The sequence below is a fragment of the Ornithodoros turicata genome, unplaced genomic scaffold (assembly GCF_037126465.1).
Source record: "Ornithodoros turicata isolate Travis unplaced genomic scaffold, ASM3712646v1 ctg00000746.1, whole genome shotgun sequence".
In the NCBI taxonomy this organism is placed as follows: Eukaryota; Metazoa; Arthropoda; class Arachnida; order Ixodida; family Argasidae; genus Ornithodoros; species Ornithodoros turicata.
Window position 1 is genome coordinate 3013164 of NW_026999400.1, and position 27757 is coordinate 3040920.

At 44.7% G+C, this 27757-nt stretch overlaps 1 protein-coding gene and 1 long non-coding RNA gene across 4 annotated transcripts; one reads left to right on the forward strand and one right to left on the reverse strand.

The window, feature by feature from the left end:
* The first annotated feature begins 46 nt into the window (after positions 1-46).
* Positions 47-27757, forward strand: LOC135374717 (venom protease-like). 2 transcript variants are annotated; one of them, XM_064607638.1, is made up of 9 exons: positions 47-285; positions 5537-5609; positions 6527-6868; positions 7833-7909; positions 8439-8557; positions 8632-8909; positions 12102-12247; positions 25719-25788; positions 27578-27757. In XM_064607638.1, the coding sequence occupies exons 2-9, from the start codon at positions 5537-5539 to the stop codon at positions 27661-27663; spliced, it is 1191 nt and encodes a 396-aa protein (XP_064463708.1). In that variant the 5' UTR covers positions 47-285; the 3' UTR covers positions 27664-27757. The 2 variants fall into 2 exon arrangements, with proteins under 2 accessions (XP_064463708.1, XP_064463709.1); XM_064607639.1 differs by lacking the exon at positions 47-285 and adding an exon at positions 1488-1618.
* On the reverse strand, positions 13085-15326 carry LOC135374720 (uncharacterized). Of its 2 annotated transcripts, XR_010417087.1 has the most exons (3): positions 14595-15324; positions 13304-13409; positions 13085-13234 (listed from the first exon to the last, which is right to left on the reverse strand). It is a non-coding gene; the product is annotated as an uncharacterized LOC135374720 (long non-coding RNA). The 2 variants fall into 2 exon arrangements; XR_010417086.1 differs by lacking the exon at positions 13085-13234 and having other exon boundaries at positions 13277-13409; positions 14595-15326.

Here is a 27757-nt window from a genome sequence, read left to right on the forward strand (position 1 = left end):
GGGTCAGAAACATAAAACAGAAACCAGGTTTGAAAGACGTCACATGACGAAGGTCGTGGAAGGGAAAACACTCGCGACGCTTCCATCGTCAGCTGCACTGGAAACTCCCAACCCGTCTCCCCATGCACGCTGGACTTCTTCATGAGCCGAAAAAAAAATGATGTTCCTTGACGCGTGCTCGAAGCTCTGTTGTGTGTTGACCTGCTGTAGAGAGTTTTGAAGTGTGTCAGGTAGCTTCCTCACATTGCTTGGATCCATATTCGGAATATCAGCTTGCTTCCAAAGGTAAGGATATGTGAAAATGATGCGTGAATGCGTTAGAACCACCGCTATTCTACGACAACAAGCCCACATTTCTTTCTTTGTTTGTCACTTTTTTTCCCGCTTTTCTGTTCCTTTTATTCTTTTTTTCATTTCTTATCCCTGTGCTTGCGAGTCTCTATGTTGAGTTTGTTTTGCCAGTGTCCTTTGTTTGTTCGTCGGAATTAAAGGGAATGTTGCCTGTTTCATCTACAGACCAGCTAGCTTGCCTTCTCCTACTTCGTTCGCTTTTATTTGTGTTCAAGCTATAAGAAAGGCAGCTGTGATGCTGTAAGACCCCATTTCAGTCCTTCCGTTGTGCTTTCTGCATTTATCATCATATTTCCTATTTAACACCTTCACGATCTTTATCTTGGAGATTCTAGCGTAAAAAATAACCCTTTACAAACAACAATAACTTAGAAGTCTTCTTCACCACGTGAGAGCTCTCTCTCTCTCGCTTACTCTTCCTTCTTTTTTTTTCTTTTTTTGGAGAAATCAGGCACATGATCCGAAATTAGTTCCGAAATTCAAACAAATATCAGGCACGCAAATCTAAGATACGGCCTGTAGTTGTCTAAAGAATAGGTGAATGACACAAGTCCCCTTCGCAGTGCTGCCGATTAGTGGAGGGGGGGGGGAGGGGGGGGAGGGAGCTTGCCGTTGTTGGCCGCTCTCAAGTGGGCATCGTCACATAGTGGGCATCGTCACATAGTGGGCATAGTGGAACCACATAAAGGCACGGGACGTCTGCCAATGAAGAGCACAACTAATTCGAAAATAGTTAGATAGGTAGATACATAAATTTTGTAATAAACTTATTTTTAGAATGCGGCGGAGTGCTTGAAGCTCGCTTCACCCCTGCCACGGGTTGTTCCTGTATTGCAGTATTCCTCTGCTTTGTTGATTTGTAATGATAGATGTGTGAATAATATGAGAAACTCGAAAAGTGAATATGAACAAGGAGCATAATGTTACTTGCAAATGAAAAAGAAAAGCGACGTACACTCCAACTGTTCTCAATTTTAGAGATGTCATAGTACCTTCAAAGGTGTAAAAAATAGTGACGAAGTGAAAAGCATAATTTCCGCGTCTCGGCGTTATCACGACGAGCACCGGTGCACGTTCGTCGCGCCTGGCGTAGGAAGCAAGCTTCCGCTGCATACGACAAGACATGGGAACTGATTTTTATGTACGATGAATTCAGAGCTTCAAAGCTGGGCAAGAGCAGCGACAACCCTGTCTCTGTTGTAAATCTGAAATCTGTGTGTACCGTACACGTTACGTTGAAAGCATTCGGAAAGCGTTTCATCAAAAGGTAAGTCCGGTTACGACCAGTTTCTCCTGGTTAAACCCAAACGTGATTTGAAAAGCAGAATGTGTACGTGATAACGGGGTGTTTCAAGAAGGTCCCTCGGCTGAATAATTCGTAAACAGGCGGTGCTGTCGAAAAGCTTTCTTTTTAGTAATCACCTTACGATATCGACCAATAACTGAACAATGAGCGGCTCATGTGCATACGTTCTTTAATTGAACAACACTGCTAACTTTTAGGAACTGAGCCACTCACTGCTCAGTTCCTGGCCGATGTCTCAGGGAGGCTCACTGAAATGGGAGCCTTTCGATAGCGCCACCTGTTTACCGCAAATTATTCAGCCGGGGGACCTCCGTGAAACGCCCGGTATACGAGCGTATAATATAACGTAGTAGTATATGGCGTCCTTTCTTTAGCTAAGGTATGTGGAGATTCGTTGCCCTATATTTCACCTGGGAAGAGACAGAGTTAGAAATCGGTCACGTGGCGGATTTGGCCAATACACTTCTTAAATAAACGCCCTTTTTATTCCGCATGCTCAACTCAAAGGTGTAATAACACTGTTTAAAACGATGAAACGATGAAAATGCTGAAAACGATGTTCACAAAACCAGGGTGTCGAACCGAACCCGAACCGAAAACCGTACCCGAGCGGTTATTTTTGACAGTGCGAACCCGAACCCGAACCGCAATTTTTATGACACTGTCGAACCCGAACCGGAGCAGGACCGGAAAAAATAATAGCGGTAACCGGTTCGCAACAGAACGGTTCGGACATAAAAGAAATCAGCATAAGAGCTCAATCCCCGAACGGGGACATATTGGTCTCTATATCATGGATTTCGCAAATATTCACTGAGCATTCAAACCAGGACGTATAGTAAGTATGCGTTCAGCGTCTTTTTTTAACACGTTGAAGCGCAGTGTTCCTTGTGAGCGCCGCGGCTAGCGCCCCACGCACGGGCTGCGGCGTCTGCTCTTCAGAAAGGAGGCGCCACGCGGACGAATGAAGCAGGAATGGAGTAGGCCAGTTGTGAGCTCTATATAGGACGAATATGTGACTAAGCAAGCGCTCAACATTTCCCTTTACACATGAGTAGTAAAAATTATACATGTCAGAAACATGAGAAGTGGAGAAGGAGCGTACGCAGAACGATGCCTGTTTGATTGGTCGTGGTTTGAAAAGTAAATGTAGTTTTGCTTACTGGTAGTACAATTGTGTCGTAACACATTGCCTTTGCGTTGTAAATTAACTGGTACACTGTTGTGAGCTCGGACAGAGCAAGGCTGGCAGACGTATTTCGACATGCTTCAGTACGGTTTCAGATCGATTCACGCTGCGAATGCAGCGTGAAGGAAAGTACCATCGTCAATGTAAAATACTGTCTATCTTATCAGGCTTCCTTTAAGTGTATCTTCCGTGTGAAAAAGGAGATTTTGGGAATAGAAAGTAGCAGGACTACAGCGCTTCATCAGCGTGGACGGGGGGGAATATATATTTATTGAAAGGAAAGGTCTGCCAGCGTGGACGCTACTTGCAAGTGTTCATTCATTTCTCCTTTCTCTCGCTGAAGGGAGTACCTGACCACTAAAAACGTCCATGCAGACAACAGCAGTAAGCTATTAGCCACGCATTTCCTGATAAAATCAGTTTTATGGGAGATATAAAATGGAAGCGTTGAACCGGTTCGGGGCTGCGAACCGGTTTGTGAACCGGTTCGATTTTTCGCGTGGCCGAACCGGAACTGAACCGGAACGAAATCCAAGCAACACGAACCCGAACCCGAACCGAACCCGTATTTTTTGCGGTTCGACACCCTGCACAAAACACACCTCTGAAACCAAGTTTGTAATGGGATACACCCCCATGAAATGGTGTTTTCTGTTGAATGTGGTATTTCATCATCATTTCATTAAAGTTGTTGTTTTTGCTATTTGAAGGGGTGCGCTTTTTAACAACAACTTTATTGAAATTATCATGCGTTGGGAGTTTCATCGCCAGGAGCGATACCCTACCCCATTGGTGGCGGTAGAGTGGTGAAATGGAATATTGAGTCGCTTCACAGTGAGGACCGAAGAGTAGATACATGATCTAGGAGAGTGTTTTACACAAGGACCTTCTACATGGTGTGAAACTTACACCACGAAGGTACGTGGGCACCGTACAGCTACACAATTACAAAAACAACAAAAAATACAGTGCAAAATAGAAACGCATTTCATTTCATTTCCGGTTGAGAAGTAGCAAATTCGCCAGGTGACAGATTCAATATCTTCTGTTTCTTCTTTTTTTTTTTCTTTTTATCAAACTCAAAGAAACGCATAACAGAGCTCTGGTCTGTTTAGACGTTGTCTTTCCCCTCCCTTTTTTTTTTCTTTACTAGACCTGGAGTAGCTTTTCCCGTGGAGAGCGGGCTCAAATATCCATATTTTTTCTCCTACCATCACCATCATCATTATCGTCAGAAACGCAGCCTTGGTGCTTTCCACAAGTCGTCATGCATATTGTGGGCGCACTAGAAATTTGGAAAGTTCGCTCTTCAAAGCCGAAATGTGGCAGTCGTCGAAAAAGCCAGACAGTGGCGGGATTCGAACCACGTACCTGTTGATTGCCGGTCAAGTACCCTACCAATCAGGCGATGCTGGCACCTGCTATTCCGGCCACTGGCATATTTCAACTTTCATGTTATAAGGCGTTGAGGCTTGTGTCTTGTTTGTCTCTTTGAGTGTTTCAGCCTCAGAATAGTTACTTTCCACCGTGTTCTTCAAAGCAGGAGATACGGAGCAAACAATTACTCTTATAGGGATGGTTGTGTACGGTAATAAGGCGGGTAATCAAACGATTTCGTTTCCCTGACTGTTTTAGGCGACACATCTACGGCGGTGCAGTCATGAGGTGGTAGCTATGTCCATAAAGAACGTTCTCCAATGTCCATATCCTCTACTATAACTCTATCAGTTCGTAAATTGTATTCGTACATTACTGACGAGTTCCGACATCAGCTAGGATGGCATTGATAAGGAAGGGGACAGATAATGCCCTGTTTAGAAGAGACGTTCAGGGACGTGTAAGATGATAAGTGAATCCGATTTCCAATACGACACCACAGGTGAGAATGCGGGCACTTCCGATGCCCTAACTCTAATATATCAAGGAACTGTTGTCTTTGTTTTAGGCATGCGAAAGAAACGATGGCACAATACTGTTCTGGTTGCTAGCCTGATCTCGACTGCTTCATTCACATTCGAGTCATCAAGTACTGAAAAGAGTCCTTGTCCGTGAATGCTATTGGTTTATTGCGGGTCAATGATTGTCAGTGCCGAGCTAATGCGGTTGAACGTCTGACGCGAACCATGGGCCGTTGCTATACATAGCGTAGCTCCAACCTCGTCGCCTTCGCTTCAGAGAATAATGTTGCAATCATTCAGTCAGCCGAATGGGGCTTTCGGGTCACCAATTGCTGGGTAGGTGTAAAGAAAGATTGGACAAGACCGTTCTGGTCCCTGACCTGATTCCAACTGCTTCATTTATGTTCGAGTAATCGAATATTGAGAAGAGTCTTAGTCCGTGAATGCTGATGGTTTATTGCAGGTCAATGCTGTTAGCATTGTCGGTGCCGTGCTAGTGCGGTAGAACGTCTTACGCGGATCGTGGGCCGTAGCAATACCGCCGCTTCAACCTCATCGCGTCCGCTACAGAAAATATGTTGCAGTCAGTCAGTCATGTGAATGGAACGTGCGGGTCACCAGTTGTTGTGTCGGCGTAAGGAAATGACGAGACCAGACCGTATTAGTTGCTAGCCTGATTCCAGCGCTGTATTTTTATGATTTATGCCCGTACTTGTACCGCAGGAGCACTGGCAATGCCGTTGTCACGTCACACCTATGAACTGTTCTCTAATGGTCTGCTCTGTGTTGCAGATGCGACAGACAGCTGTATTTCTGAGCTTATTTGCTCTGGTCCTGAACAGTACAGCGCAGCATACAGCATCCAGTAAGTCGATGCGGTGGGTTTTATGTTCAACGCGAACGGTGATTCCCTGAAAGGAACTGTAAAGTGAATGGCAAACCTGTAGAAACTGTATGGTTTTCTGAAAGCTTGTAACTTGGACGCTTCAGATACGTACTAGTTCAGCTGTATATTGATCATTTTTTTCAGCAATGCAATCGAATTTCAAAGATTGCTGCCCAAAGCAAGTTAACGGACTCCAGAAGAGCCCCAACCATGAGGCTACTCGCGCGCCCTGTATTGAGAACGCAAGCAACTAGACGATACATCAGACGGGATAGTGCGTTTCTCGCCAGTGCAGTAAGCATTTCATTACGAAGGTGCACGGTTCGTGTATTCAGGGACACAACAACGCGAACCCCACATTCGTTTAAATCACTTGGACGCAAGGTTTTGCAAACAGCAGCGATACAGCGAGCAGACAACACAGAGACGAGAAAGGCCAACAGATGACGGAGATCACGTTGCAGGCACGGAACTCGGACGTTACAACCGTTAACAGTTTAAACTGAACTTCTTGAGCATTGGTGTTGTGTTTCAAAAACAGTCTAATGGCAACTGGTAACCTGTCTCAAATGCGTTACGTTGTACTTCAATATCACGTGATGTCTGTCCGCCAATCCGGGGCAGACTCCAACTTTGTTCTTTGCGACCGTTGAGGGTCGCCAACTTTCAGTTTCTAAAAGTGTTCAAAATAATGAGTGCGAAAAGTATCAAGAACTGAGAGGCGATGACTTGTGTGTGTGATCACACAGCGAAGCACTAGATGATGGGACCTTGAAACCTTATGGTTATATTTCGCTTTGCAGCTCCTTTAATATCAACTTATGAGAATTACATTTCTTACTGAGTGTTTTCGCATCTGATGTTGCACGTCTCGCATATGTTATACATGATTACAGACTGCAAGACGCCATTCAATGAACCTGGTTCCTGTATACTGCACAACCAATGTGCAACACTAAGCAGCATAAAGGATCTCTCCATATTACGTCAATACATATGCGGCTATCGGCGCCAGCAACCAAAGCTCTGTTGTCCGCCAACATCGCAAGAAGACAAGCCGTTCGACCAGCTAGTTAGACCTACGCCGCCCGTGGACGATGTTCCTGAGAGTCCTGAACCAACGTCTTCTACTCGAAAGCCCATCATTGGCTCCAGAGGATCGGGAGACTCTGGTGCCAACATTACACCCCTTGGTAACAATGACCCACCTCCTGGATACCCCAGTAATCTGCCTGCCGGTAGGTAAACACATACTATGCTGCGCGAAGTGTCACGGTCTTTTCTTGCAGAGACGTGCGCCTACAAATGCACGATCGACAGGTTAGCATTATGTCTTTCAGATGTCGGAGTTTCATTTCCACACATTACGTGCCTTTGAACGGATGAATACACCATAGACACAATGTAACGCAATATTCGATACATGAGGCACATTTACCGTATTTAACGAGTTCCATGTAGAATGCCACAGGATAAAATCAGGCTGAGCTAACAGTTGCTTAAACATGCTGAATTTCCAAATTCACTCAAACAAGTTGAAGACACATGATGAAAAATACAGTGAAGCGCTTCCTCCGAATTTACGCATTCTCGCGGTAATACTTTACAACAGGTGCTGCAGGTGTATGGTAACCTAAGAAGAGAGATGCAGCCTTATCAACTTCATAGTGAGCAGTGAAGCTGAATCTGTATTTTAGAACCGCTTTCTAGGCATGTGTCGTCGAGGTCCTCGTTCTTGTTATACGCTCTCGCAATTCCTTTCACTTTTAGGGGATGCAGATACGCATGCACACACACAGTTCGGTAACCGGACTCCAATTTCAGTGATACATCTATCTTTGATTACCGTAGAGCAGTGTTACACCACAGTCCACGTTGAACAGTACGTCACATTTCGACACGATATCGTGAGACCTACTCCATGCACGGCTGCTTGTTTCGTGCGCCACTGTAATTCAGCTGCATACATACCCTTCAAGGACAAAAACGATTTATGGCTATAAGCGTCACTCTTCACTCTCTTCTACAGCTGTACGATTCAAAAAGGAACGCTTTCCAAATACGGTATTTGTTTGACTAGGAAGGTTGACACATCGTAAAGTGACGTGAAAAATTGAAGAGAAAGAACTTTGTCACGTTTTAACAAACAGGAGTTGGCCGTTTTTGCCAGGAGTGTGAGATGACTTTATGACTCAACTGCAGGTTGTGGCATCAGCAACGTCAGCACCTCAAGGATTGTAGGCGGGAAAGTGGCTGAGCCCGGAGCATGGCCGTGGATGGTAAGATGGATGTAGTGACTTGTGGTAATGAACTACGCAGCAATATGCGAATGTGACCGGGTACTGATCATGAACCACTCGGTGGGTACACGGTGTACCGGACACAGCTTTCGATACTTATTGTAGAACTTGTGCCACAGATGCGTGCATGAAAGAAAAGCACCTATTAATATTGTGTGGTTCTACTTACAGCGCTTCTAAAGATTGTAAGGATGTAAAGCTTACATGCTTGCAATAGTTCATAACTGCTATCAACACTAGCGATATTATAAGCTTAATGTTGTTGCGTTTACCCTTTTCAGGCGTTGCACGGACGCACTCTTGATTTTTTATAATGAATAAATGTGACCTTTTAAAGTAATATGCTACGAAAACTGCGATGTGTCCTATAGTCAATAAAATAGGGATGGAAGGTGATTTTGATTGTGCGGGTGCTTCGGATAAAATGAACACATTTGAAATCAGCGTACACTCATATAGTACTGTAGAAAACATAACAGGAGAAAGCCAATGCACCTTACCCACCCAGGCAGCCATATACTTGAAGACAGGCGGTGACGAGAAGGTCAGCTGCGGAGGTGCGCTTGTGTCCGAACGTCACGTGGTCACGGCTGCACACTGTGTCGCTATTGGTGCCAGAGCGAGATCGTAAGTCAGCGTAGGCTACTCTCAGTAGTGTAACTATAAGAGTCACTTGTCACACGACCGTCCTCACTGCACAGGTTACACCCTCGTTACTTGAGTGTCCGTCTTGGTGACCATGATCTGTCAACCCTCGATGACAACACAGCGCCGGTCGATGTGGACGTGGCGTCCATCACCAGGCACCCCAATTACGACCCTCGACGTTTCACCGGCGACATCGCGGTTCTCAAACTGGCAACGCCTGTCACCTTCAATCAGTATGTGAGGCCCTTGTGTCTGCCTTTCGGGGACCTGGAAGAGAAGGACATTTCTGGTTACCACGGATTTATCGTCGGATGGGGAGCTACCAAATTCGGTACTATACTGTCTCATTGCATTTCTGTTTCTCGAGTTATGTTAAATGTGCGCAGTTATTAACTGGGTGTTAAATGGGTAGAAGAGGTGCAACGCATGACTTGAACAAAATCCCAATGGGTTATAATGGCACCCCTGCCTTTCTTCGCATTGCTGTTTTGAATCATCACGCGTTACGTTGATAACATGGCTAGCGCCAACAATGACTTCAAGCGAAAGTTCTTTTACGTTGTGATTGGTTCCTTGAAGATGTGCTATTTGCTATTGAAGTAGGTTAGTCTTACAGTTTACAGAGTAGATCCCGTTGCTTATGTATTTATTTAAGATCACGTATTCAACGCACATATGTCAATACCATATGCACAGGTGGAAAAGCATATAGCAGTCGCCCTTTGTTTCATCGTGTAATCCTTGGCCTTGAGTGAAAAGAGTTTAATCCCTCAAGCATAGTTAGCCGACATAGTTTAGGCCAGGGGTCTCAAACACGTGGCCCGCGGAACGCATGCAGCTTGCAATCAAGTATTCTGCATCCGAGGACACTTGACCATGGAACAGAAGAAAGCTGCCCTGCCAAAAATTTAATGAAGAATTAAAGAATTAAATTAAATTTGAAGAAGCCAGATTTTCAGGCATTGTCTTTACCCTTGTAAACGTAGTCAGCCCACTTCCATGTTGAGAAAAACACAGCGCGTGAGCATTCCTTGTGGCCAGACTTGTACGTATTTGGAGTATTGTATTTAAAATACTGTATTTTAAATACAATTTGCGGTATTTTAGTACTCTACTCAATACTTTTTGTTTTGTGTATTTGTAATCTATTTAAAATACATTTTATGGTATTTTCTACTCAATACTCTAATTACATATCTTGGATCTCCCTCTCAGACTTTCTGTGTCTCGTCTTTCCATTATCTTGCTTGTTCAGCGGAAATTTCCTGAGTCCCTTGGACTTGGCCCGGACATTGGCCCTTCTTGGAAGTCCCCATTTAGAGATCTTGCCCCGTGTGTACTAATCCAGGGCCAGTCAGGGTTCTATTATGTGTGCCCTGACTTGGTGATGCCGAATTCTGAACTCGCCGAGCAGGGACCTGCTAGAAGTTTGCTTTGTTCTGGGTAACATATACTTAGTCGAGTTATGTGGTATCTCTTTGTCATCTTTTTAGGACTTGTGTTTTGATGACTCCTATCACACAGCGGCGGTTAGCGTAGTGCGCGGGGTTTAAGTGATTCATGTCATGTAGCGGCGACTTGCCGCACTGACCAGTGACCGGTGACTTTTTGCGATCAAGGATAAATAGTATCTTAATTGTATTTCAAATAATTTTTGGAGTATTTGGTACTCTATCTTAATTACATTAATTTTCATGTATTTACACTCTATCTTAATTACATTCTAACGTTAGTATTTATTATCTTATCTTAAATACATTTTTGAGTATCTTGTACATGTCTGCTTGTGGCTCATGAGCCTCAGCAACAAGCTAAGGTCACAACGACCTGGTCTGCGCGTGCACGTTGGTAAACTAACACTGTAACTAGCCTGAGGATTAAGATGGGCCCATCTTAACTCGAAACCGTCCCGTGTCAATAAAGTCAGATATCTGTTTCTCACTTACTTATTCTTTTCTTTTCCCCAAGTTAAAACTGTAAACAGTGTGTAAATAGGAGATAGTTCAGTGCTCCTTAACATTGTCATAATCGTTTGTGAATAACTATAAAGGTGTTTTTCGAATCTTCAGTATCTTCTCAGTATCGGATCTTTTGTACTTTCAGTACCCATTAGGAAACGTCATCTTATTTATTTCTCTTGGTGTGTCATGTGCAGTCTTACAGTAACGAATTGTATACGCACCGTCCGGCTACACAATAAATGTGCAGCCCCTGTTCTATGTATGTATTTTCATTTTACTGTATTTTAAGGTGTTTATGGTAATTACTTTCGTTTCTTTTCTGTGCGGCCCTCTCTGATGTGGTCTCAGTTCAATGCGACTCCATTTGACTGTGCGGCTCCTAGCGTAGGCGAAATACGACCATATTTAGATATACATTTAGGACATAAGTTGGATCCACATGCGCGTTGTTGTTCCTGAACTTTCAACCGACAGCTGAGCACGCATAGAATCACCGTACATCTCCCACCGCTGCAGAGCTATATGGAATCATAATGGCGCTGCAGTTCCTGATTCAGTTCCAGTTCAATGATTAGCTGAGATCTGATTTGGCAAATACCTACGACAACATAATAAACAAAAAGCAGTTCAAAACGTTGGCGTTAACGCTTGCGACTCCTACATGAAAAACACACATATGCACATAGATGTACATTTGGCGCGTATAGCAGTGGGAAGTACTAAAGTGAAAAAGAAGTAACATAACTGAACAATGATCCGGTATATCAGTCTATAGTGCTCGAACAGTGCACGTGCATGCGATTCTTGACCTGCAGACGAAATACTTTTTTACGCAAAAGGTTTGACCATCCGGTCCCGCACGAACCTTTCCTTTTAATTACCCAGTGATGGCCAGTAGTTAACTACATGTAATTAAACTACTAGTTAAACTACCTGATTGTAGTTACAAGTAGTTATCAACTACTTGCAGAAATGTAGTGTGCAACTACTAGTTAAACTACTATTTCGAGTACTTAACTACAGTAGTTAGGTTACTGCAGGCGCCAACTGCTTCTGATTTTGCCGCCAGCTTTACGGCACAATTGTGCTTTCGACTTTTACCTTGAGCTACTTGTTTGTTTGGTGAGAACGGAGGTGCAGAGCAATTGTGCCGTGCATGTGTACTAAATCTTCACTTTTGTCACTGCTTATGATTCATACTTAGGTGTCCAAGAACACTATAGTATGGGATTGGTGTTGATGGACAACGTTAAGTAGTTAGAGATGTAGTTAAAATACATTGCAGTAGTTAAAGAAGTTTTAACTGCCTCCCCTGAAAAGTAGTTGAACTACTAGTTAAACTACTCCATCGCGAAGTAGTTAGCAGTTATAGTTAAACTACTGCAGAAGAAGTTAGTGGCCATCACTGTAATTACCTTTCGGCTGCAACTACTTCTCCCAGGGTGGTGGTAGAAGACGGACGAAAGATTTAAACTATGATGTTGTTTGACTCTTCGGAATGGCACAAGAGTGGCGTATTAGCTTTCTTTCACTCTTTACTTTCCATTCTCCCTCTTTGGCAGAGGGCAGCGGCGCTGACCTTCTTCGCGAGGCTCAAGTACCCATCTGGAAAGAGGAGGAATGCCGCAAAGCCTATGAACGCCATCTTCCCATAGCTAAGTCACAGATGTGTGCAGGCGACGGCCGTGGCAAGAAGGATACTTGCCAGGTGAGAACATCCTTTTCTCATTCTGGTTAGGATATTTAATATAACCAAGTAAACTTGTGTAGTACAGGTTCAATACAGTTCCAATATAATGTAGCACAAACTAATTACACAAAATGCTTACACAAGAGAAGTCACACTCTAAGACAAGCTAAAACAAGTGTAATATCCCAAGGAATCCCACAAAAGAACGCCACTAAGGGAGCCAGTGGCAATTCAAGGAGACACGGCCGCGGCGGACACTAATGTACCGTGTCGACCATCTTCCGAGGAACTCTGTCTCTCCAAGTGTAACAAACTGGGTCTCCAAGAAAATGACTACCTGCTTGTGGAGCGACATGAGGAGAGGGTACTGAACGCGAAGGCGCCTGCTTTGAGCTACCGCTCTGCATCTGTTCTTCCACAAGACGTACCTTGCCACTGCAACGAGCAGAAGAACAAACCTGTCCCTGATCCGGTGCCCTAAACGGTAGCGGAACGGGAAAACCCGGCAAACGAGAGTCCAAAACGTCCTTGCTACAACGCAGTCGTCTAACACGTGAGACACTGATTCAATGTTGGGACAATTCGGACAAAGGGAGGTATTGGTAACACCCCACCGGTTCTCATTCTCTCTCCTTCTATGGGTACCTCTTCTGGTTTCCAATAATTATATTTTCGAAAAATTTTGTCGGAAAAAGTGTGCAAATTTTTTAAACATAAAAAGGTGCTTTTCGTCGAAAAACCTCCCTATTAGAAAAAACCATACAAGTGTCCGTTTGGCAGTCATACGGTATAACTGAACGGACTCCATACACTCTATGGACTGGTACGGACTCCGTACGCTGTATGGCATCCTATGGCAGTCCGTACACTGAATGGCCTCCTATGGCAGTCCGTACACTGTATGGCCTCCTATGGAGTCCATAGCCTGTATGGCCCCCGACCTTGCTGTATGGCATGGGTATGTGTGGCAGTCCGCAAGATGATGGGATGAGACGTGAGTGTTTGCTGAACGTAACACCAGCACAAAATGAACACAACTAGTGCATGTCAATTTGACAAAATTTATTGTCTTACAGCCTTTTTAGGAAGTCAGCCAAGTAGCCGTTAATTGGATCAATTCACTCAGTCAGACTTCTGCCTTTGCGGCTGGGCTTCGTGGCAGTGTACTCCTGAAAGCAACCTAAAATAAGAAAATGAGCATGCGTTAGTACCAAATACCACGCTACCATATGCTCTGTGGAAGCATATTCTACAAAAATAAGGAACTTCTTAACATGATGGAAATTGATGTTCTGAAGCTCGAACACAGAGATTAAACGAAAACACACTAAGCTTCAAGTGTCTAAGAAATACAGAAGAAGGAAGTCACTGAAAAAGCCAGTTGTAAGACTCTAACCCACATTTCCTGGTCCAAGACTGCAATTGAGCTAAGCTGTCCCACTTTGTAAGACAGCTCGTGGTGACCAGCACCATGGGGGCAAGTAATTTGATTGGTCAACGAGGCAGCTCTTGACGCAAGTAATACTGTTTGCTGTTCATTTGACAATGTTAACACCATATGCTACAGCTGAGCTCAGAAACCCATTTTATCTGTACAAAAAAAAAAGTTTAAATGAGGAGTGTTCACTGGCTTTCTTTCAAAAATGTTAAATTGTGCTTGCATCTGCATCAGTATTGTACATAACAGCTTAGAGGACAAAGACTGGTGCGAAGCAGCTTTACTATATAGCGTAAAGCTTCCTCTCAAACGAACGGGATGATAGAGCTTTCTCAAACAGAGGCTTTTTGTTGAAGAACATCCCCCACAGCCACACAAACAGATAATGGGGATCATCTCAGGGCTTTCTTTAAAGGAGTGCTGAGGTGCAAACAAATAGCTCCTGCTGAGGAACCATGAGCATAGGTGACGCAGAGAGCAAGCGAGAGAGCTCTGTTCTGCGCCCCTTTGAAAAATTATTCGCCTCGTGAAGAGAGTGCATCGCAGAACGAGAGGAAGTCGGGATGTATGTTACTCCTTCACGAGACCAGTGATGTACTGCAGAACTGCTCAAGCAGTTATAAGCAGACCGTGATGTGCGAAGAAAAAAACTAAGAAACAAGGTATGGCGCCTTCACCGTGTCATAAAAGCATCGTGTTCGTTGTCTGCAACTGCTCTCTCCAACTATTTTTTTTATAAATTCAACTGCGCAGCTATAACGCAGAGAAGAGTGAAAATATTTTGCATGGTGGCGCCTGATGGACAGCTTGACAGGTGAGGCAAGAATTCGAGTGATGTTAAATGTCACCACATTGCTCCTTAACAAGTGGATACTGTTGTCAAAATAGAAAAATTGCTCAATGTTCTGGCAGAATAAATACACATACTCGTGACAGCAGCAACTGCTGGCGCCGCTTTGCAGTCATGATCTGTCCGTGGAGCTCCCTAGGTGACCGCACTGTTCTTGCCACTTCTCGCTGCAGAATTTTTCAAACCAGCCTGATACAGGTACCGGCAGGCTTCACATACACTGCAATAAATATACTATACCGTGGCACGAACAATGAAATCTACAACTCAGACATTGGGGTACTGCCATTGGAGAACTGCACTACACTGATATCTTGTCAGCTATGTGGAAGTAAACAGCTCTTGAACACATGGAATAAGAAGCTCGTGTAATGCATGTTGTACACTGCAGCAGTGGGAGCCTGACAAAAGAGCAGCAAGGTAGTTGGCATGGTTGGGACAACAACTTATAAAATGGAACAAAAGCTGTAGGCCATATTCGTCATTGTACTTATTCACGATAAGTAATGTGATGAAGACACAGCTACAGTAGCCGCCAATGTGACAAACCGAAACTTTTTCGTTCAAGATTTTGTACGAATACTAGAAAGACAGCTCTGGAATAAAAGATGGCGGTTCATATTGGTCCAGTGCTAATGGTGCTGTAGGCACTATCAACAGCATTGTCTGTAAACTGTTTTCGGATTGTTGTGTTCATTCTGGTTGTGCCAATAGGCACAGGGCAATCTGAAAACAGGTTACAGACAATGCTGTTGATAGTGCCTATAATGACATTAGCACTGAACAGATATGAACCAGTATCTTTTATTCCAGAGCCGTTTTTCTAGCACTGGCATATAATCTTGAACGAAAAAGGTTTGGTTTGGCACGTTGGCTGCTAGTGGAATGCTGTGCCTTTATCAGACTGCCCATGATGAATAAGTATACTGACCAACATGCCTTACAACTTTTGGTCCGTTCTATAAGTTCAGTCTTAAGCATGCCAACTACGCTGCACCGCTGCTCTTTTGTCAGGCTCCCACTGCTGCAGTGTAGAACATGCATTGCACAAGCTTCGTATTCTATATATCTAAGTGTTGTTTACTTGGACAAAGCAAACGAGATCTCAGTATGGTGCACCTCTCCAATTGGTTGTACAGCAATGCCTGAGTTGTAAATTTCCTTGTTCATGCCACAGTATTTGTCGTGTGGTATCAGCAGCTTTAACAGTAACTAACGTAAGCAGTAGATGCATTTATGAACATGGACTTTGCTCCACAGTAACATCCTACAAAAAAAGAAAAAACAGAACATTGACAAATGCAGACTGGGAGTAATAAAATTAACAGAGATCCATGCTTTGACTTCATGCATTTTAAACTCACACTGTCATGCTTGTCTGTGTACACGTGAGAAGTAGTGAGAAATAAAATGCCATTCACACCGTTTCCCAACGAAAATAAAAAGTATTAAAGCGTAGTCCTACCACAGAGCTGCATCCGTGTCATGAGCATAAAAAATCTGTGGCACTTGCTTGTGGACGTCACACTGTCTTGATAAGGTACGTTTTCTGGAAAACAGCATTTGACAGATGAAAGGCACAATCAGAGGAGTATGTCGTACAAAGCATGGCATGCATATAACTAATATAGTGTGGAAACACTACAAGTACACAATACTATGTTCATGTTCATATATGTCAGAATATATTTTAAAACAAAATTTTGTAGGAAAAGAAAGATGGCTTCAGTACGCAAGCATGCAGTGGGTGAGCAAGCCACGCCGTGTTGTCCACGCCTGTAGACTACCTCGGCTCATTCTCATTACGTTGGATGCACATGTGACTTATTGTGGTCAACAGCCGGCCCACTCTACTTTTCTGAAAATTTAATCATGAATTACTAACATATACATTTGACTTTATTTATGAGAAATTCACCTGTGTTATTTTATCTAAGCGTTGCGAAAGACAAAAGCAATGGTTTGACAAGATAACACGGGATTGTTTTAAAAAGTGAATGTGTTACGATTTCGGGGCCAACTATACTATATGTCTACAACACAGGGCACTTGTATTTGCAGCGACATTGAAACACACATTCAAGTACGTGCATCTCAAACATATGATGATCTAAACGACGAGATGTAGCCGAGACACACCCGAACAGAAACATCTAAGCTTCCAACCCATCCGCGCACAACCAAGTCGCACATGACAAACCACAGAACCCCACCTAGCAATCCTCAATGGCACGCGCTTTTGTACGTGCAATGACGATTATGTAACACATTTCAACGCTTATTCCAAAGCTAATCAGCCGGGTCCCGATACCTAAACAACTGTTGCTAACTCTAGCGAATCTCACTCTCCTCTCGTGATCGAGTTTCGTTCCTTTGTTTGAACGGATCGCAAAGGATTTTCAAACTTCACGCATGCACTTTGCAATCACAGATAGCATTCCGTATCACTTCATTATCACATCACAACAAATATTTATATGTTTACCTTTCATTATCGGCACCTTGGCGGGACAACAGTCCATCGTTTCTTCGCCAGCAGGCACAAACAGCCGTTGAGCTAAAATCGTCCACCGATCCTTCATGGAAGTGCAACTTCTTGACACTGTAGTAACTACCTCCACTTTGTCCGCATATATCACGAGTTCATACACTGCACGCAGATTAAAATATGTTGTGCAGCCAAGAAAGGTTTTGCTGAAAAAGGAAATTGATCACACAGAAACAACGTGCTTCGCCTACGTCCGCCATAACCACCCAACACCACCCAAAGTCAAAAACACAGCGACACGTAGCCCCCTAGGCAAAGTGCATCTAGCAACAGGTAATTTTTATATATTATTTCTTACCGACTTTTGGCTTTGCGCAAAAGATTAACCGGATTAACCATCATTTTTCTCAATAACAGTGCCCCATAACATTAATCAGAGTGCTTTCCGTTGACGACCATCGCCATTCTTAGACGGCAGTTTGTCTGTTTCGGTTTCTGTTCTATTATTGCATTTTCGTGTTATGAAAACACCGTTCCACGGAAAGTATTACGCCAATTATGTGCGTGTATTTGTGTTTGTGATTATAGAACGCTCACTTCAAGGCATTGAGAATGATGTCAAATCACGAAAAGGATAACTCGTGATATCTCCAGAAAATCGCCACGAGCGGCACCCAACGATATATGAACAAAGGACCAGCATAGCCTATGTGTTACTTCAATATTGTTTGCCTATTTTTAGATCCCTATCATGCGTCAACAAGTAAATATTGAATCATTTTATTCCTGCATATCAACGTATCCCATCTGCCCTTTATGGTAAATTAATCAAACATATATATGTTATTGAGTATAGCACTAGGCGAAATTCAATGATTGTTCCAAAGCCAGCCGGGTTCTGCTTCCTTAATTCCTGTTGCTAGCACCAGCGTATCTTTTTCTCCTCGAATGACAACAACTTTATATTATTATTATTATTATTATTATTATTATTATTATTATTATTATTATTATTATTATTATTAATATTATTATTATTATTATTATGTTATGTAAACAGTGCAAACAGCTTGATTGTGTGCCGTAAGCTAAAAAAGCAACGTAAACAAATCCGCTTTAACAGATTGCAGTTTGGAAAAATCTCTATGATAGTGGTGACATGGTTGCGGCATGCGCAAAGCAGCAACCATGTCACGGTGATGCGCACACAGCGCATTTTACATCTAGTCGTCCTTCGGCTAAATATGATTTCTATGCCTGCCAAGAGATTCCGTACACACAGAAGTTTGCTGTATGGACACCTGTACGGCCGTCACAGAAGTCCGCAAACTCGCTCTACGGACTTTGAACGGCTGCCATAGAGTTCCGTACACACTCTCTATGGAACCCGTACGGCCACCATAGAAGTCCGCACATGCCATATGGATTCCATTGGTGCACCGTAGCAGTCCGTACGCGTAGCGTTTGAGGACCATATAATTCCATAGCGTTCCATACCATTTCCATTCAAAGTCGTAAGAGTCCACACAAGTCCATACATAATCTGTATGGACATTTATGGTTTTTTCCAACAGGGCTGTGATTATGTCTTACACGGCGAAAAAAAATACAGTATAATAGCTAAAAAGACGAGGGCCTACGTCGTTGCACGCCCCCCCCCCCCCCTCATTCAGAACTCAAAAGAAGAAGTAGTAGAAGAGACAATCTTGACCACCGGTCTCCTACAAACTAGTGACCCGAACTCTGTGCCTTTTTAAAAGAGAGCCGTATATATAACATGGGATCTCCATAAGCCCAAAGGAATTGGAGCTGCAGGCGCCCCAAGGGGCAACCACCCTGCTCCAGCACCCCATCCAGCTCATGTACTACCCAAAATTCATATGATGACAGAGCCGTAGAGGATCGTTGCATTTTCTATTTTTCAACAATGATCGGTCTAAGTGAAGGCATACACGAAGTGAAAAGTGAGAGCATGAAGCACTCACGAAGGCACACACGAAAACGAGAACGGATGTACGAGTACTTTGGCTTGGCCTAAAAAGCTATGCACGACTTCCACCACGACAGCCTACCATTCCAAATAACGCTCATGGGCTGAACGCCATTAACCGACACATACGGTGCCCTCGAGAAGATCTAAGCAAGAGTGTCTCCCTTCTGCATCAAAAAGGTTGGACTGGTGAAGATATCTCGTGATGTCGAGATAGCCGGGTGCTAAGGCAAACGACACCATAAAAGACAGACAGACAGACGCAGACGCAAAAAAGTGCCATGAAGCTCCTGCAAAATTAAAGGAACACCGAAAATCATCATGTGCGATTCATAAAATATGAGCACCAAGAGAAAAGCTTATCAGAGGAATGAAAAGTCCCAAAGCAGTTACCAATGTCCCCGATATACCAGGGCGAACAGTATCAAACATCGCCGGAAGATACATAGAACGCGAACGTAGCCACATAAATCTTTGAACTCCACTTAAACGAAGCAAAGCCATACAGGGCAATCACTGGAATCTATTCAACTTCCTCCATATTTTTTTATATTCCAGTCGTCCACAGGTCAGTACAACTTGGCACCTACGAGGAATACACTCACGAGGTAGCCATACACAGTCTGTATGCACAACCTGAAACCTGCACTTTTACTTCAGATGAATGAACAAACCAAGCCATATGCAGACTTCCCCTGCGTGATCCTGTACGAAACCTTCGTTTCTTGTCTTTCCATGGTCTTTCTAAAACTACCCGCAACACGTGCTATTAATGTTACGCGAAGGCGTGTGGATTCGAACATTTCCAGCGAACTGAGTGCACGGCTGTATTAAATGCGATAGCATTTCTTTAACGCGCTTTTGGTGTCTCGGTGTCCCCGTCGCGTCACACTGCTTGGAGAGGTTTCCTTATCGCGTTTCGGTAGGGAGATTTAGAAGAACCGGAAGGCATTGAAGAACAACAACTACTTCTACTACATTCATGACGATGAGATGAGGTGATTCACCGCAACAATTGTGGTACCATACCTCAGTGCATGTGGGTTAATATATGAGTGGGATGACGGTGAAAAAAATGAGGCATACACACTCGCGCACACACACACACACACATGACGCACGCAAAGGAGATATCACACACGCGGGCGCGTCTAACTGATGGGGATAGCAGTTCATCCGGTCGGCCACCGGAGATGTAGTGCTGTGAAGATCACATCTCCGCATTCATGGCAAAAGCTCGGAGGTCAGAAGAGTTCAAGCAGGCTGGTAGACGTCAAGAACAGATAGAATGACTGCACGCACTGACGGTGATGCACACGGTTAGAACAAGGACCCAAGATTGCTGCAAGGCTGAGCGGCTTGTTGTTGATACGGGTCAGTTGGGACTGGAGCGGGACTCTCTCCGAACTGTATAGAGGGCAGTCGATGAGAACGTGCTGAATGCTTGCCACCATGCCGCAGTTGGAACACGAGCTTGTTGAAGCATACCCTAGTCTGTGTCTCAACTGTGGGGTGAAAGCCACATTGAGGCGAAGTCGATGCAGAAGGGAGGATAGACAGCGGGGCAAACGGCCTGGGAGAGAAAACGACAAACTTGGATCTACGGCGCGCAACAAGGACCTGTCTGTTATGTCCTGGCGATATTGTTGCGCCGCCATGGGTTGTATCATCGCCGACAAGAATGCCCTCCTGTCACCACGGGTCAACGTATTCGGTATCACCGCCTGGCATTGTCTGGCAGCAGCAACCACTCTGTCAGCCTCTATATTTCCGCTTAGTCCACAGTGACCTGGATTCCTGGAATCCACTGAAAAGTGATGGAGTGACCAACGTCGCACAGACGCTGAACGTCGCTGAGGATGTCCGTGACAATTGGAGCTAATGTACCTCGCACACCCATGCTCTTATGCACTGCAGGGCTGCGCTGAAGTCCGTGTATACCATCCACATTCGCGGAGCCTCGCGCAGAGGAGCATACTGCAGGAACGATAAGATGCCTTAAAGCTATGCGGACGTAGAGGAAGTGCAGTGTGCCAGTCGATATCCGTGAGACACCTGGACCGATGGAATAACGAAGGCGACTGATGAACTTACAGGTGTAGAGGACCCGTTGGTGTAGACGGTAGTTTGCTCAGCCTATACGCTTAACATCATGTCCAATGACATCTGGAGAAGGACTGATGGTGGCACTTGCTTTTATTTATTTTTTTAACGTTTAGTCCGGGAATGCCGAGGGAGATGAAGGGCAGTGAGAGAGACCACGGGGGAAACGAAGACACTGTTGGCTTTACTACAGACGAGGGAAATTTAGGCTTTGCTTCAGCAATTATTTTGTAGAGGCTGCTCTGCTTGCGCCAATGAAGTTTTGCTACCAATTGGTGACGGCGGTGATGAGCTATAATGCATAAATAGTGACGTACAGTCTCCCTCGTCCTGAGGACTTCGATTGGTATTTCATGAGCTTCGGCTATGACCATCCGCGTTTCTGCAGCTCTGGGGACGACAAGACAGATCCTCAGGGTGCGTGCAAGGAAGCACCGAAGCCACTGAATTTGTGTCTCAGAAATGCCGTGAAGAACAGAAAGACTATACACAAGTGTACCACGAACAAGAGCCTTATAAACAGCTAGGAGTGATTGCTCATCTATACCCCACTTGGCGCCAGCGAAATGACGAAGGACGGAGGTCCACCGCTGAACCTTTTTGTCAAGGTGATCAATGTGTTTTTTCCAGGACAAGTTGCAGTCGAGGACGACACACAGGAACCTGTGATGTGTCACCTGCTTGATCGGCAAGCCAACAAGAAAAATCTGATAGCGGTGCATATGCATCCTTGTGAAGGCGAGAGCTGTAGATTTGTCCCCCGATATATCCATGCCAACTTTGGTGAAGAACTGCAAAATTATGTCCAGTGAACTCTGCAGACGACGCCGAATTGCAGGTCTTGATTTCCCAACTGCCCAGATGCAAACATCATCAGCATACATCGAGATCTTGACCTTAGAGGTTATGCAGGACTTCAGACGCACCATGACGAGGTTAAATAATATAGAGCTTAACACACTACCTTGTGGTACCCCGTGCGTTACCACGACTTCCGGTGTGGCTCCATCACGTGTGCGTACCGATACAAATCGCTGCTGTAGAAAGTCAGCAAGCCACCGGAAAAGTTTGGTGGGACACTAGCTTGTAATAGTTCATGCAACACCACAGCATGACTGACGGTGTCGTACGCTCGCTTCCCGTCCAAAAAAACTGCCATTACGATTTTCTTATATAACTTTGCTTGTTCGACAGCATTGGTGACAAGGTCAAGGTCTAGTCGATAAAGCACCATGCGCTCCAGCACTTTGCCGAGGCAACTTGTCAGGCTGACAGGGCGAAACTATTCAATGTCTGAGGGATGCTTCCCAGGGTTTAGCAATGGAATAACCAGGGCTTGTTTCCAGTCCCTGGGCACCACGCTGTTGTTCCACAACGCACTGTAAACATGAAGAAGACAGGACATAGCAGCAGCACTAAGGTTGCGGGTGACTCTATATAAGTGATGCCATCTTGGCCTGGCGATGATAGGGCTCGAGATGAACATAGCGCAGCTTTGAGCTCAGTCATAGAAAAATCCATGTCCGTTTCTCGGTGGGTGGCCATGTCCGCCCGTGCAATTGCCTCCTGAAGACGAGAGGTATGTGCTTGATACTCCTCAGTATTGGCAGCTCGAGAACTGGCTATGATGACTGTGCGAAAATCGGAAGCAACATCGTGCTCAGTCTTATTGAGCGAAACAACAACAACATATAAATTAATGATAATGAATGGGGAAATTCGCCATATAAGATGCGGCCCTCTACCCCAAGGCACAATGGGCAGGATGAGACGTGTCCTGATGATGAGGTGATGAACGATGCTAAATAGGGGTCTATAGGGCGAAAGTAGCAGCACACGCAGTGGATTTCTTTGGGGTGGAGCCTCCTTCAGACAGCGAGCTACGCTCCAAACTCTCGTGGCGGAGTGAAAGGGCGAGAGGGTGGAGCAAAAGCGACGCCACCGCTGACGATCTACTGCCTGAAGTGCCCTCTGTACAGATCTGGCGATACGCCGAGCTGCTACGATGACTTCGCAATCCCGACCGTCTTGACTTCCGTTCAGCACTTCACCTACATGCTCGATTATTTGTACCCATGACCTGGTGTGACCTTCGCATGTCGAGATGATGACCGAAGAGAAGATACCAGTAGTTCTGTTAACTGGTCTGCTGACATGCCCTGGTGCACATGACTGGTGACCGCCGCGCGAAATGTGCTCCAGTTAGTCAATCTAACCGTCTTGCATCGAGGTTGTGAGGCATATCTATCACACCAGTTATAGAGAGGAGATATAGGAGATATGAGGGATATACAGGAGATTTAGCAGATTGGAAGGTCTTCACGACAAAGCATATTGTTGAATTCCAATGGAAAATTTGGGGCTGTCAGCCGACTCCGCAGGGGAGCGCACCGCTCCGGCCAAGAGTAGGGTGCCTGAATACTAGCTCCCTCTGTGTAGGGCGGTGTCACACTTTGTAGAAGCGAATGCCGCAAAGCCGCCATGTTGACGCCCACGCTTACCATGTGTGTATGCTGTGCATGGGAGCCAAGATAGCGGAAATTCGTAGCAGACGACATGGTTGTCTTCACCCTATGCAGAGGGACCCAAGCAACATGCCGAATATGGTCCAACATTGGCAAGAAGTTGGCTAGCCAAACTGGCCAAACCCTTTCCCAGTTTGGCCAAAAGAGTATGGGACCAGTGTGGCATTGGTTCCTTGGCCAAAGGTTTGGCTGTCCAATTTGTGCCCAAACACAGGTCTGTAGCCAATTTACCCGTCCTTTCATTCTATACATATACATATAATTCATATACAGGGTGTTCAAAATTAAGCTTTCACTAGCACTTTATAAATAGGCGAACAAAAGAAAACCGGTGCTATATTTATGTTTCTTGAGTAAGTAACAGGTGCTACATAATTAGCAGCATCTGTTTCTTACTCAAGTAGCGTAAAGTTATCATCCTGTTTCCTGTCATCGCTGTGTTTGCGTAGCGCTCGTGAAAGCTTAATTTTGAACACCCTGCATAGATGTGTACACCTATATATTTAATTTATATATAAGCTGCGTGCGTGAGAGCTTCTGGTAAAATGTTACATTGAACAATAATACATGGTGATAAACTTTTATGAAACTGAGCAGTCACACAAACGGCAGCACAAATAACGAAAGCCACCAGAATGTCACTTCAGTTGGGTGGGCGTAAACAATACCTATTGATACTATCACTTGTGTATCACTCAGTAAAAAAATAATACACTTATATTTAGAGAGCAAAATCAGTTCTTCAAATACAGGTACAGCTACGAGCAGCCAGATGACAATGTGCAACTAAAATGCCCCTTCGGCCGTGTCGTTCACACATTATGTATTGACATACTCCTGCATCACACAGTGAAAACAATATATGTATATAAAATTCACTTCCTTGAAATAAAAGCAGGTCTGTGTAATAAATTTACACATATATATATAGAAAAAAGGTACAGGTAAGAAAATTGTTCTTAAACTACTACAACTGTGAGCGGCAATATGTCCGCCAAAGTGCCCGTTGGTTGATTAGCTGTAAGGCAGAGAACAGTTCTGTTATGCACTTTTGAAAACTTCACATTGCACTTTGTCCGAAAACAACTTGAATTACTTAATACATTGGCAGAAATCTGGCCAACGTGTTTCTACCAGGGTTGCGGAGTTGCCACTCCGGAGTCGGAATGATTCCGGAATCATTCCAGATCTATCAGAGCCTGGAATGGAATTGGAATGAAATGGCGGGAACTGTCCTGGGAATGGAATGGGAATGGAATGGGGATGCAATTGGAATGGAATGGTCTGGGTGCTCCGGTGGTATTCTTTATTTCAACCCACTGGTTTCTGCACACGTGCCCTTTGCACACACGCACCGCACCAGCACATGGTCAAGAGCGAAACACATATTTAGCGAAATAATATTTAGCGTAAATATATTTAAACGGGGCTCCCTTTCTCCTTCATTTCGAAAATAATAACACATGGGAGCTCTCCGCGGTCACCCGGAACCCCACGCAGCTTCAGCAGAAGTAGAAGGAGTATTTTCCACAGCTTCGCATATTATGACAGTACAACGAAGCTGGTTATCTTATCAGGCACCTCTTTCCAGCACCCCATGTTTGTGAACCTGAACACACGATATCCCTGATCAGCAATATTGCTCACATGCCCGAATTAAAATTAAAAAAAAAATGTTATCACCACAGCTAGTAGTGTACCGATGTCGTTGTGATGTTACGATCCTCTCCGCACCTTGTCTTTGTGCTTTTTCCGTGCAGGACAATACCAAACTCTTCTAACACTGCTGGGCTAGCCAGTACAGTTACCTTTTTCTTTCTTTCTTTTTTATTGATGGAATTAAAGGAATGGAATGGGGTTGCCGAGCCATTCCAGGAGTGGGGATTGATCACACCTTTCCATTCCGAGAAATTTTAAGGAATGGAATTATCACAAATCTCGATTCCTCGGAATGGAATTGGTGGCCCCATTTCACAACCCTGATTTCTACCATACATGGCATCCAAGCATTTCCCAAACTTTGGACAGCAGTCCAACAAAGCAGTACCAACGAAGCAGCACAAAAGCCTCTCCTCAGAGTTTTGTTTCATTACAGGGTGATTCCGGAGGCCCATTTGTCCTTCCTCATGAAAGCCGCTTCTACCTAATTGGCGTCGTCTCATCAGGTAAGCCCGACTGAGGTCACATTTTGACGCAAATACATTACGCCAGCGCTGCAATAGAAAAAAGAAAATGCTCGAAAGAAAAAGAAATGGAACCGAAGAAAATGCTAGAACGAGGAAATTAATTCAGCAGGTTGAGCATACTAGCAGCGCACAAGATACAAAGGGACAGAAGAACCAGACGAACACTTCGCTGCACGAAATATTCAGCAGCAAATATATACCAAGATTTTAGGCTCATGAATTTGTCAGACCCTGAGAGAAGACACCTAGTTCAATTTCCTTGTAATCCTTCTCCTGGAGAACGGATGTTCTGGATAAAGCTCCGAAGCGCGCATTACCATTTTTCAACACTTCTCTGGTCCACTCATAATTTAAATAAATAATTATTTAATAAATAAACAAAAATAAAAAATATGGTCGATCCATTGGTGGATCCGACGGAAATGCGTCAGCATTAAAACTTGAAAACCCTACACAACCCTTGACACGACCCTACACAACGCTAACGCAAGACAGCATGCGCAGGCAAACGAGTCTTTCGGGATTGCTCCTACTCAGCTTGGCGGGGCCGTCTCGCAGCCTCAACCTTCTTTCGTCGCCGATCCTCCGCACAGCTTTCGTACTCCATGGCGCGCCCACGCAGACACATCTGAAACTGTCGACCACCACAGCTGCACCTGCACTGCCGGCGCCGCGTTAAAACTTGGAAACCCTTTTGGAACTGCCCTACACAACGCTACACAACCCTTCAACGACCCTTCACAAACGCTACACAACCCTTCACACGACCCTACACAACGCTAACGCAAGACAGCATCCGCAGGCAAACGAGCCTTTCGGGCTTGCTCCTATTCAGCTTAGCGGTGCCGTATCGCAGCCTCAGCCTTCTTTCGTCGCCGGTCCTCCCCACAGCTTTCATAGTCCATGGAGAGCCCACGCAGAGAAATATGAACTGTCGAACCCCCCACAGCTGCACCTTTCACTGCCGCAATACCGGCGCCGCGTCGGGATATCCACGTGTCCTCTCCCCCCCTCCCCTGGGAGCGCCTCTCTCAACTTCCGTGGCTACAGACACAACACGCCGCGATTCTTGCCTAGCGAGGACTCTAATGCTAACGCATTAATAATTGTTATTGTTTCGTCTCTGATTTCCGCTGATGCACTTGCTGTTCCTGATGCCGAGATTAGAGAGATCCGTAAGGTAAAATGCGTCGTTGTTAACCTTCGTGCTATCATCCCACATGTTGTGTTTGCTTGCGCGTTCAAATACAGCAAGCAGTCATCGAAGTCGTTGGGAGTTGGTCCCAGAAAAGAAGCAAGGATCCGGTCGATGAAGCGTAAGCGGCTTAAGCGGCGTAAGATGGTCGGCACTTTCGCCCATTGTGCCAGATGCCTCCACATTTTGTCATTGCGGTATTGATGTTGCTCGCAATAATCGTCCTGCATGAGCGGAGCGTTTGCTATGTCCCGACTGGTTCGAACAGAAGCGGGCGTTGCGATGACGATGATGACGCGGTTATCACCACTAGGTCTTCCTCACAATATACTTACTAGTACTAGTAAGTATATACAAAGTAAACTGCGAAGAGCGGCAAAGTGTAATTCCATGAAAATGAGAGCAGGCTTGGTATTACCATGACGTGTCATCAACAACCCCATCATTCCTTTCATAACAGCTTATCTTGCTCTGCGAGCAAGGCGCTGCACCAGTCACACCTGTCCCAGTTCTGTCACAAGAACATTATAGTTTGGGACACATTGCTTAACTAATTCTTTTGTCTCTTTTCAGGTAAAGACTGTGCAACACCGGGATTCCCGGGCATTTACACTCGAGTGACCAGCTTTCTGGACTGGCTCAAGGACGCACTCAAGTGATTGCATTCGATAACCTTCTACCTCATTCGATGACCGCAATTTGATTTTGGTGCCATGACATTTCGGTTTCACTAAATAAAAGGAAAGTTCTTTT